This window comes from Notolepis coatsorum (assembly GCF_963971535.1).
Source record: "Notolepis coatsorum genome assembly, chromosome: 10".
NCBI classification, from domain to species: Eukaryota; Metazoa; Chordata; class Actinopteri; order Aulopiformes; family Paralepididae; genus Notolepis; species Notolepis coatsorum.
This window is the reverse complement of record NC_140174.1, coordinates 121,307,645-121,320,532: the sequence shown is the minus strand read 5'-3', so window position 1 is coordinate 121,320,532 and position 12,888 is coordinate 121,307,645. Positions and strand designations below refer to the sequence as shown.

At 41.7% G+C, this 12,888-nt stretch overlaps 1 protein-coding gene across 1 annotated transcript in view; it reads left to right on the top strand.

Annotated features, from left to right (window-relative positions):
- LOC311235699 (Fanconi anemia group C protein-like) overlaps positions 1-12,888 on the top strand; it is a gene marked incomplete at its 3' end in the record, with an annotated part of 117,949 nt that overhangs the window by 26,147 nt on the left and 78,914 nt on the right. The window contains exon 2 of the mRNA XM_084323166.1: positions 5,707-5,937. Coding sequence (XP_084179292.1) covers positions 5,758-5,937 — 180 coding nt within the window. The 5' untranslated portion in view covers positions 5,707-5,757. The remainder of the gene's footprint in view (positions 1-5,706; positions 5,938-12,888) is intronic.

Genomic DNA, 12,888 nt, shown 5'->3' with positions numbered 1-12,888 from the left:
ATGATTATGCAGAAGGTACTGCGGGGCAGTAGTACGGTGGAGGACGGAGTGGAATCAGTGTAGTTTTGTTGTTTTTTTGTTTTACCTTTTTATTTATAAATGAGAGTTTTTTTTATTGACGGGACTGGTGTGTTGTCAATTAGAGCTGGACATTTCAAGGTGTCCCGCTACCGGGGCCAGGAGGCTGAGACATTTTTTGATCATCTCATGTACTCGTATACATTTGTGGATTTTTGTAAAGACTGGGATAGTGGAGGATTCAGAGACAGGAGCGGAGCGTATCGTTTTCATGCCCGATGGGAAGGCCACGCCATACTCCTTCAGCAAACCTTTCATCAGAGTCGTCATGGGGGATGTTGTCTCTGCCGTCTTTTTATGTTACCGGCACCGTTACCTTGTTCAAGGGTTGGAAGGTATGACTGTGGGGCTCAACACGTTCTACGCCGGAATAAACGGTTTCCAGATTCAGCCTCGGAGGATGATGGTAAAGCGGACTTTGCTGGTTAATTTCTACCCTATGTTCGGAATGGGTTTCATCAGGGCTTTGAGCTCTCGAATCAGTCTGCTCGATGGGAAGTCACTGGGGGCTGCCAGTCTCCGCACGGGGGAGTGGGAGGTGATGTTGGAGGGGCATCTGAACCAGGAAGGTAAAGGCGGCCTCGGACGGGGTGGCGAGGGTAACAAACTGTCTAATGAGGATGTCGGTCCAGAGTGCATCTCGGTCCCCCTGCTCTGTTTTCGGCCCCTGACATCATCGATGCCATGTGATATACAACTGGTGGACGGTAGGAGCATACATGATAAGGCTGAAGGAGGAAGGTCAGCTGACGAGGCGGCCCTGTTTATCCACGGGATAGGCTTTGACTGGAGTCTGTCGGACCCAAAAGGCCTGATGTGTTGTACTACACGGGGAAAGGTGAAGCTAGAGACGCTCTTCTCAGGACTACGGTTTCTACAGTGCCTCTCCGGTGTCTCTCTCGCTGATGCACCCAGAACTTTAGATCATTTAGAGTTTTTTTTTTCCATGGGGGAAATTTCAAATGACAATTTGGTTCAGTTTCAGCATCGTTGTCCCTAATTGATTTTTTTGTTTTGTTTTGTTTTTTTGTGTTTGTTTTGTTTGTTTGTTTTGTTTTTTGTTTTGTTTTTTGTTGAGTTGTAGAGTATTTTAATTTTGAACGGTTTGTTGCATCATTTGTAGTTTTAGTAAAAAATAAAGTTTTTTATAAAATCAAAATCTCTCTCACACTCTCTCTCTCTCTCTCTCTCTCTCAGTGCATGCTGAAAGCGAGATTGGAGGTGCGTGAAAGTAAAGTGAGTTTTTCGATTTCTTTATCTATCTATTTAGTTAACAAACTTTTGTTCAAAACGTATCGTCTGTGTTGAAGAGTGTTGTGATCGACTGATGTCTGTTGACGCTCAGAGTAAACATGTAGCTGCAGCTAAACTAAACTCATGTGTTGTCAAGTTATTGTTATAAGGAACCCAGTCCAGACTGCATCCCCATAACAATTGTTTGTATTGAGCCGTATTGTATTGTACCCATTCTGCAATGTGTTAAATAACGTTTGCATCCATTCATTATACTAGCGTTAACATTACTACGTTACATTATTACGTTAGCATTTAAGCTATATACTATACATAGAGAATGCCATTGACATTAGCATGTGTAGCTAACAACACCGGAGATCTTTTTTGTGAGACTAAACTATCCGCTCTTGGTGGTAAATTGTGTTGCTGATGGTTTTGTTTCATCAACAAAATGAGAGGCAGAACACAGTGAATGTATCCGTTTGTTTATTGCAGTTTCTTTCTTTGCTGAAAATATATGTTCCGTTGGCAAAATGATCAATAGGGTCCAGCTGTGCTTCTAAACGGGAAGTTTACTTCTTCTTCTTCTTCAGTAAATTAATGGCAGATCGCGACCCAACGGGAAGTTTAGTGAGCGTTCAGTCTTTTCTGATTGGTTGAAATGGCCTTCATGTCTGAACAACATCGCCGCCTACTGCTTTGGCATTGTATTACATTGTACTGAATGTATCGGTTGCTGGGTTCCAGCTCTGCCTGTGAGTACGCAGTTATACACGGTTGTCCACCTGTGTTCACCGTGTGGACGGAGTTTTATTTTTTCAAACTTCGGTCATATTAAATCCAAACTCTCGTGTGGACAGGGCCTCCCCCCAACACCGCGTCAGAGAAAGAAAAGAGATAAGGAAAAGATGACAAGTGACAGTGAAGTAATGGGGAAAAAGCCGAATGTGGTAGACAATGGAAACAGTCAGACAGTGGATGACGTGGTGGGAAGTAGTGATGGAGGGGTGGGGGGAAATTTACTTGTTTTATTTGAAAAGGAAAAAGAAAGTGGCAACAGTGGCTCTCAGGATAAAGAAGGAGTGACACGTTTGGTCAAAGAGAGTCAAGAGGATGTAGAAGGCACAGTTTTCTCTCAGTCCAGCATGGGCGAGGATGAGGCGGGCACAAGTTCTGAGGAAAATGAGTTTCCCAATGATTCTCAAGTGTCTGATTCACAACAGAAAAAACTTTATGCAGTCAGGCAGATACAGAAGTTCCTGCACACAACAAAAAACATGAAGAATGTCAAAGTTGGAGATTTTTTTGAAGATAAGGAGATTGGAAAATTATACAAAAGCTCAATAAAACGGATAATGAAGGGTAAACAGAATCCAAGTATTTTAGGACGGATCCTGTGTTTTTGTATCTGTTGTGCACTCCTTTTGGAGATTATGAGTGATATCAAGTTTTCCACGCTCAATATTGAACCCTTAACGTCTATGTTTTTAACTAACTGTATGGAGGAGCCTCTGATGTATGGAGCACGGCTGGACATTCAGGAAGGTAGTAGACCTGGGCTTTGACAGCGTCTGCACTCAGTTGGGACAGTGAAACTGAAAAATGTAGTGGATGTAGCCGGGCCAGATATTCACCACACAGAGGAAGTGGCTTCTTTACTGGGGCTGAGGACAGCCTGTCACAACAGAGACTGTTTGAACGATTGGACTGAAGCGCGGAGCATCGGGGGACAAGACCTGTTGCAGGACTATTTCAGTGGAACGGAGGGTCCTGATGAGGGGGATCTGTTTCATGCGCTGAGTATCAAAAAGGACAAAACTGGACTGACTGGACCCTTCTTGGGTTGCTCACAGTGGCGATTTTACCACTGGGGCACCAGGGGCACGTGCCCCCCCTGAAATCTCAGGTGCCCCTGAGGTGCCACCCCATTATTTCTTTTATAATTATTATTTTTTAATAAAAAAATATAACCCTAACTAACCTTACTGTCATCATGCACTTGTCCTAATATACTAACCTACACTGTAGCACTCAACACTTTGATGAACATTTTTACTCAGCTGATAGAGTTGTGCCCTTCCTGATGACTTGTCACTTTGGATAAAAGCGTCATCTAAATGACTAAATGTATGTGCCCCCATTGTGCCCCTGCCCTAAATGACTAAATGTATGTGCCCCCATTGTGCCCCTGCCCATATTGTCGCAAGCTGATGCAAATTTAAACCAGTCCGTAGCACTCTGGTTACAGTAGTTACACAGGGGACTATAATTTGCCGGCGCGGAAGGAATAAAGGATACATAACCTCTCAAGTTCAATGTGGGTTCTTCTGAACCGGTCACAGCTGATGTCGAAATGATTGACAACCATTGTAGGTGTAGCCAAGGAGCTCATTTTGACTGCTTCAAAAGCAACCCTTGACAACTCCAGCGCTGATTGCAATTTGGAAGTGCAACGACGACAGACTGAGAAGCTGGGTGCACTGCAGATTCAGAACAACTTCAAGAAGACAAACTTACCTCACTGCTTTCATGTTCAACCCAGATTCGGCTCAAACAAGGGACTAAACATGTTTCACAATTATGCCACATCAATGTGGAACGCCCTACCCACAGCCGTAAACAAATTTGTATCCCACCTTCAAAACCGCTCTCAAAGAAAGACAAAGAGCACCTGGCCCCCGTAAATGTCTAAACCCCCCCTCGCACCCACCCACCCACCCCCTCCGAAATAATGTACAGTTTCCTCCCCCTCATATGTATATATTTTATGTTAGGATCTCTATTTAACACTACTGTATATTTGCATATCTTGTATGTCACAAATGTAACAGTACTGTATATCTATGTCATGTATATCATGTCATAAATGTCATGATATATATCTGTATGTTGTCGTGTATGTCATAAATGTCATTATGAATTGAAAATGGGGGACCCTGATGTAAACAAGACGAAAGTCTTTCTCTGGTCTGCATCCCCGATTGTGTGTATTGAGCCGTACTGTTTTGTACTCATTCTGCAATCTGTTAATAAAGTTTTCAATCAATCAATCATTCCTGTATAGCAATATACAGAAGATATGTATATATGCCTCAAATTAATAATAATGCATAATGCTGGTTAGTTACAGAGCAGGGGACACACACAGGATGGATAAGCTGGTCAGGAAGGCCAGTAGCGTGGTTGGGGTGGAGCTGGACTCCCTAGCGAGGGTGGCGGAGAGGAGGAGCCTTGGGCATACCCCATAGTCCTTTAGCTTTTAGCAAGTGATCCATCTGAAACTTACAGTTGCCCAGTTCTCTGGTCCGCTCAGCCGGTCAATAAACAGCTTGTCATCCATTGTGAAATCCCACATTACTGTTCATCTCACACAAAACTCTTTGTAGCTTCTTAGCGTCGATCTGGGACCATAACCTGTTGTATATTTACCAGAGCTTGTTGCACCATACAGCATTTACAAGCAGAGGTGGTATTTAGTGAAACAGTGCAGAGTATCCAGTGGTAAAAGTACTACAAGAGAAAAGTCTGATCTGCTAATGAGTGGTCATTTATGTTAATACTTGGAGAAGTAAATAGTTGTCTGACAGCAGTGGAGGCAATACAATATTATGTATGTACCTTGCATTCATGCAAATACTTGAATCCCTTTCATGTCATGGGGCAACTTGATAATTGAGTGAGAAAACACTTGTTTAAAATACTTTGTTTGATTTGTAACCAGTTGTATAAATGTAAATAAGCACAGCACTGGTGGCAATACAATATTTGAAACGATGCATGTACCTTTCACTCACATGCAAATACTTGAATTAATATGAATGAATAATTTCATGCCATGGGGCAACTTGATAGAGTGATCTCTATTGTCTTGTCATTATTGCAATACGATTCTGTCCTGTGATGTCTTATGTATTATTATTATTATTGTGTTGTTGTGTCTTTCATGTGAAAAAAAGAGACTTGTACAGCAGTGGTGCCAATCAAATATTTTCTATGAACCCCAATGGCTGAAGAGTTGTCTGATCTGCTATTGGTAAAATAATGTAACCTAATATACTTACCTTTATACCTTACCTGCTACACTTGGCTACCTGTCTAGATAAACCCAACTTCCTTTATACTTACCGGTCATACGTAGCAAAATAAAAATAAAATGCATGTCAATTGTTTTATTTAAAAATCTCTCACACTCTCTTTCTCTCCCCCTCTCTTTCTCACACTCTCTCACACTCACTCTCTTTCTCTTTGTCTCTCTCACACTCTCTCACTCTCTTTCTCTTTGCCTCTCTCACTCTCTTTCTCACTCTCTTTCTCACTCTCTTTCTCACACTCTCTCTCTCTCTCTCTATCTCTCTCTCTCTCTCTCTCTCTCCATTTCCCCCTCTCTTTTAGGTCCTACAGTGAGTTGATCTGAACCTGGTCCAAAACCAAAACAACTCCCCCATGTCTCAGCCCCAGCCCCCCACAGAGCCCCTGGTCGGTGCCCAGGACATGCAGTTCTGGCTGGGCAAGGCGGTGGCTTGGGGTCAGGCCGAGAGCCTGGACACCCAGAGAGACACGGCCCGCCACCTGGGCAACCTGAAGGCCTTCCTTCAGCTTCTCCTCGCGCACATCAACACCACGGTGAGTGTGGAGGCAGGGAGCAGGCAGAATGTACACAGCATGTATCCATATAATCATAATAATAAACTTTATTTGTATAGCACCTTTCATACAAGAATTGCAGCCCAAAGTGCTTCACAGCAGTAAAAAAAATAAAATAAAAAGACAGGCATAAAATTAGCACAAAAATTGGCAGATCAAGAGCAATGCATGGAAATTGTATTAACAGATTGCAGAATGGACTCATTCAGAATAGAATAGAATAGAATAGACTTTTAATTGTCATTGCACACAAGTATACAACGAAATTTCAGGGGAGCTCCACAGACTGTAGTACAATATATACATACATGTAACACATATTGATTGATTGAAAAGTGTATTAACAGATTGCAGAATGGGTACAGTACAGTACAGCTCAATACATACAATTGTTAAGGGGATGCAGACCAGAGAAAGACTTTTGTCTTGTTTACATCAGGGTCCCCCATTTTCAATTCATCATAACATACATGACACACACGACATACAGATAGACAGTACTGCTACATCTATACATTTATGACGTACCAGATTTGCAAATACAGTACTGTTTGTGATACAAAAAGTGTCCAGAAAAGAGTGTATATACATTTGACGTAGAAACTGTACATTGGAGGAGGTTGGGTAGGTGGGGTGGGGTTGGGTGGGGGGGGGGGGGGGGGGGGGGGGGACTGTACATTGGAGGTGGGGGGGGGGGGGACACTGTACACTGTACATTGGAATACTGACAAAGCCATACTTGGTCATTTACTGTACAACTGGGTTAGGACATTTGTAGGGGCCAGTTTCGAATTGCAGTCTCCCGTAGGTGTTCTTTGAGAGTGTTTTTGAAAGTGGGTAGTGATTCACATTCCTTAACAGCTTTGGGTAGGGCGTTCCACATTGATGTGGCATAATTGCTAAACGTGTTTAGTCCCTTGTTTGAGCCGAATCTGGGTTTAACATGATTTGTGGAGCTCCCTCTGGTGTTGTGATCGTGGTATTCACTGACCTTTGGGAAGTATTTTGACATGTACATGGGTACCTTGGTCGTGTAGTGTATCTTGTAGACCAGGCCCATTGCAAGTTGCTGTACTCTGTCGTCTACTCTAAGCCATCCTAGTTTGTCAAAGTGGGCTGGGGTGAGGTGGGTTCTAGGAGTCAGGTCAAGCAGTAGTCTGACTAGTTTGTTTTGAGATGTTTGTAATTTGGTTTTTAGTGCATTTGAGGTGCTTTGGTACCATGAGGTGCAAGCATAGTCGTAGTACCCTTGAATGAGTGTTCCTGCCAGAGTCTTCAGGGTATTCTTGTTTACCAGAGAGGAGATCCGGTACAAGAATCGAGTTCGTTGGTTGACTTTTTTTATTACATTGGATGCCATTTTGTCACAGGAAAGATTAGCCTCTGGTTATCAAGTCCAGGTAAGTGCATGGTGCACGTGAGGGGACAGTCAATGAGAGTTTAACAGTTGGGGGGAAAAGCTGTTCATAAATCTTGAACTCTTCGCTAGGGGTGCACCGATGTATCGGTCGGGTATCGGTATCGGCCGATAAGTGCCTTGTTGACTGCAATCGGCCTATCGGCCGATAAGCTCGAATGTGCCGATGGCAGTAGCCGATAAATATCCATCAATTTGTGTAGCGTCAAGACAAAAAAAAGTTCACTCGCAACCTACCTGCACCCCGGCCCACACACACACACAAGCTACTGCATCAAAGTTACTACTTATGATTAACAAGGCATTTGTTTTGTGGCATTAACATTATATAGTTAGTGTTACACGTTCATAACATCAGCATATTATTTACCCGAACGTAGCAAGCGTTCATACTAGCTCAGTTCCTTCCGTTGCTCACAGAGCCCTGAGTTTTACCCATTCTGCAATCTGTTAATAACGTTTTCACTCAGACACATGTATAGAAAGGCTTTGTTTTATTATAACATGGCAGTAGCCGATAAATATCCATCAATTTGTGTAGCGTCGAGACAAAAAAAAGTTCACTCGCGACCTACCAGCACAACGCCACCCCCGGCCCACACACACACACACAAGCTACTGCATCAAAGTTACTACTTATGATTAACAAGGCATTCGTTTTGTGGCATTAACATTATATAGTTAGTGTTACACGTTCATAACATCAGCATATTATTTACCCGAACGTAGCAAGCCTTCATACTAGCTCAGTTCCTTCCGTTGCTCACAGAGCCCTGAGTTTTACCCATTCTGCAATCTGTTAATAACGTTTTCAATCAGACACATGTATAGAAAGGCTTTGTTTTATTATAACATTAGTTGCAGTAAAATCATTATGCCTCATTTAAGTCATCCTGCGGAGCTAAAAGCTAAACGTCTGACGCGCGCCGCGCCGTGTTGTTGTTCTAGAAAACCTCTGTCGTCAAAATCAATGGCGGACAAAAGCAGGAGTAAAAAATGCAACACGCTTGCCGATTGGTGGTAACAGCAGAGGCGGGTGCAAGCGGTGTGTGACGTAATTGGCAGAATCGACTGTCAATCAAAATGTCATTGGTTGAGACAATAGTATCTCGCTGCAGCCCAGCAGGTAGACCATGCTGGGAGAACTAGTATCTAGCTGCAGCCCTGCAGAACATACTGGGAGAGAGATAGTGCTATTTCTTGATGTTTCCTTTTTTTAAGTAAGTAAAGAGGCCTATGTTCATATCGGTGAGCACAATTTGTAAGACAAATATACAGTAGTTTCATAAAAAAAATATATATATATATTACAAAAAAAAAATATTACAAAAAAATGTAATATTTAAAAAATATTTAAAAAAAATATTTTGCCACAAATATCGGTATCGGTATCGGCCGATTGTGTTAGTTGAACAATCGGTATCGGTGGCAAATTTTCATATCGGTGCATCCCTACTCTTCGCATGTATGGACCGGTATCTCCTCCCTCCCTCCCTCTTCAGCGCCAGTCACGATGATAGTTGGGTTAACTCGCCATCGCTTGAGCGCCAGACCCGAGTATAGTCGGGTTTTAATCGTTATTTCTTTTATTAGCGATATCCATTAATTTTCATCCATCCAGCCTGATGTTATCGTTGGGAATGGGTCTGAGCTTGCAAAAGGGCAAATACCGCCGCCTACGCCTTCCAGTTGGTATTGCACCCCATTGGGAATGGTCTAGTTCATAGGTGTCAAACTCATGGCCCACGGGCTAAATGTGACCCGCTACGTCATTTGATGTGGCCCCCCAAGAGCTTTGAAAAAAAAAAGAAAAAAATAAAGTTTTTTTTTTATGTTTATTTTTTTTTTAAACATTAATCTTGGGTTAAAAAATAGCGGCGTTAAAATAATTGTGGGTTAATGCGTTAATAAAGCTTTAACTTTGACAGCCTTAGTTATTACACATTCTTACACATACATGTATGTTGAACATCTGAGGTATTGATGAAGTAACAAAGGAAAAAAGCCAAAAGCACTTACTCCTCAGACATTCTTTGACAATTTTACAGCCCAAAATACAAAAAAGATCCAGGCGGAATAGGTAACAAAGGGTTGAAGAAATATTGTCTGAACTGTCGGATGCAAACTGGCTGTGTGACATAACCGAGCATCTCGCTCAATTGAATAAGAAGCTGTAGGGACGCAAACAAGTCCCACCCAAAACTTGACCAATATAGTTGGTCAGGCTGCTAAACGAACAATAAACACTATGCAACAACCATCAAATGCACACAGCACACACACCCACACGCACACACTCACTTAAACCACACAAACACACTTTATATTTATTGATAAAGGATTTGCACTACAACTCGTACACCCACTGTAAATTGTCCCTAAATTGCACCTCATCCCATTTCTGCCTTGCACTATATAGTATTGTATTAGTACACTGCACAGTATTGTATATTATATGGTAACTCAGTTACGTCTATTCTGCATCGAACATTGTACATATGTCTATACTGAACACTGTGACCTCATTTTTTTTTTACTTCTAATTTACATGCTATACTATGTTATTTTATTTCATACTTATCTTGTCTTGCACAGTCTCTGGAGCGTAACAGTAAGAAGCATTTTGTATAAAAGTATTCTGTACTTCTGTATGACAACTATTAAAGAAACTTGAAACTTGAAACTTGAGCTGTACTGTACTGTACCCATTCTGCAATCTGTTAATTAAAGTTAATTAAACTATCTTCCATTAGTTGGATGTATGGCCTCTGCAAGGTTGTGTGCAGCCATTTGTTTTTGTAACATCTGCTACAGCTCATCTTTGCAGCTCAGTTGTTAGTTGTTAGTTCTGCCCCTTTTGACTGTGACAAAAATGTTTTGAACAAACTTAATGTCATAGCTTGTATTTGATGATCTTCTTCTTTGTTATTTACTTGAATGGTTTGATCATTGATTAATAGAGTAATATGGGGTTCTGATAAACTAAAATTATTTGTTAAAATAACATAAGCTAACATATATTTTTACATCTATGCAAATGCATGCAATATGTATAACTTGAATAAGTAATAAATACAGAAACAACATGTTTAAGTTTAACAATATGTAAATGAGTAGCTACATTTATTTTACATTACATTAACACTTTGACTGCCAGGGGGCGTCTTTAGACGTCTTTGCTGGCCATGCTAAAGTTGCCGGGGGACGCTGTACGTCGTCTTTATATCAATATTTCAAAAATCTGCGATCGGATTCATAATGTCCCTCCGCTGGCCTGAGATTCACCAGCAGGACCCACTGAGCTCTCTGGCGGTTCAGGAGCGCCATCTGGTGGCCGATCGGCGCAAGCGCTTAACAGGAAGCGCACTAGAGGTTTTGCTAGACGTCCGTATTGCTTCCGGCCACTCGGTACATGTCCCGTGACTCTAGCTCGTCACTCTACATAGCGATCGATTGCCAATAACTCGATAAACAACATGATTTGGACGTATATACCATTATACAAGCTGGAGATGGACCGGGTAATAATATATCCCATAATGATAAAATTTCTACTCGACGATGATCGCCCAACGGCGCGCGGAGACTGGGGTGAGTTTCAGCGTGTAACGTTACCGTCTTCGATAATAACTGATATTATCAACATTTGACCCACATTAGATGATTGGTATAACGCTGCCCACGGAATTATAAACGCCCCCTCGCCCATCCGGTCAACATCAGATGACGTGTAGTAACTTCTAGAAGTACGTCTAGTTGGAATTTTTTATATCGCGCTGATTGCCATCAAACTGTATTTCATCATCAATATAATGCATTTGGGGCTATATATCACGTTCTGGAGAAAGCTGCAGAAAGAGATGAAAACATACTTATACATTAGACCATACTTTACTATGAATATGTGAATGAAAAAGTTTAACGTTGCTACACAATGAACAATACATATAGGACTTTGAATGGGCCCTAATAATGGCAATGTAGCAATAGAATTTAAAAAGTTATAGCCCTGCAAAGAAGGGGACTTTCTCCATAGACAAATAGCGCTGGCAATCTATGGTATATCATTAATTTAACCTTAGGCAACCAAAGTGTTAACATGTATATGGTCTTTGGCCCTTTGAGGGCAACCATAATGCTGATGTGGCCCTCTGTGAAAATGAGTTTGACACCCCAGGGCCCTCATTCATCAACGTGTTCTACGCACAGATCTGTGCTTACCCTGTGCGTACGATCATTTCTAAGCAAAGAGTGGGATTCATCAATTTCGATTTGAACTTGACTCCGTGCTTACGTCTACGCACAGGTCAGACCAGGCGTACCTGGCGCCCAGTGGTAGAATATCGTTACTACGCATAAGCACTCCTCAGTCCTGCATTAGTTTCAAGGCGGAAATAAGCTTCCGTGCATTAGTGTTCAACTTCTGTATGACCCGTAATTCATTATAGTTCATTGTAAAATAGCGACAGTAGTGTAATTATAACGGGCTCACACGCGAACAAGAGGCACGGGGGGGCAGACGCAAAACACCAACCTCCAAACGCGATTAGATATTGTTTCAAATAAAAAGCAAATTATTTTGTGTGTCATGTTTCCAAATAAGATTGGTCACGAAATGCTTTCTACTTCAATTTGTTGGTTAGAATAGATGACCTCCGTTGAAACTTCACTGAGACTAACAGTCTATTTGTGAGCTCCCGCACAGATGTGATGATAATAATAATAATAACAATAATAATAATAGCTTCATTTTATATAGCGCCTTTCAAGAGACCCAAGGTCGCTTTACATGGATAGGGGGGGGGGAATAACAAAGTAACAAACATAGTGGACAGACACACAACATATATATATGATGATGGAATTCATTCAAGATCCTCTCCACCCTCGGGTCTTTGCCACCGCGGCACGGTCCATCGTGATATTGGAGATGGATCGAGCAATAGACTGTTACTGTAGCTGTCAAAGCTCCATCACAAATGCAGTTATGTGAATAGAAAGGGATTCCACTCAGTCAATGTTGCGATGCGCATTTGCCTGATACATGTTATTGCTGGATGCCGGGAGGAAGGCGATGCTGAATGTTTTCAATTCATTAAATAAAACGGATACTTTTTGCAAGGGTTTACTGACTGTCATACAAATAATCAACCAACTACATACTGTAACTTTTCAGTGCACGTTCTTATTTACATTGTGACAACAGCCTTGTGAGTTCCCGCAGTGACCCGCACACAGACATGATGGAATTCAAGTTCATGTTTGTATTGATCACATATAGGCAGGCTACACATGGCGTATCTGCTACATCATACATGGCAGTAAGATTCATTGTTCTTGTATATGCTCTCGTATTATTGTTTATGTAGGCTACCCAATACTGATATCAAAATAGATTGTAGTATGCCTCTAGAAATCATATGCAGCAGGTAGAAAATTGACGGGAGATCCATCGCGATTTGGAATCAAATTGAGGAGAACTTTAATCCCTGGGTATTAATCGAACAACACGG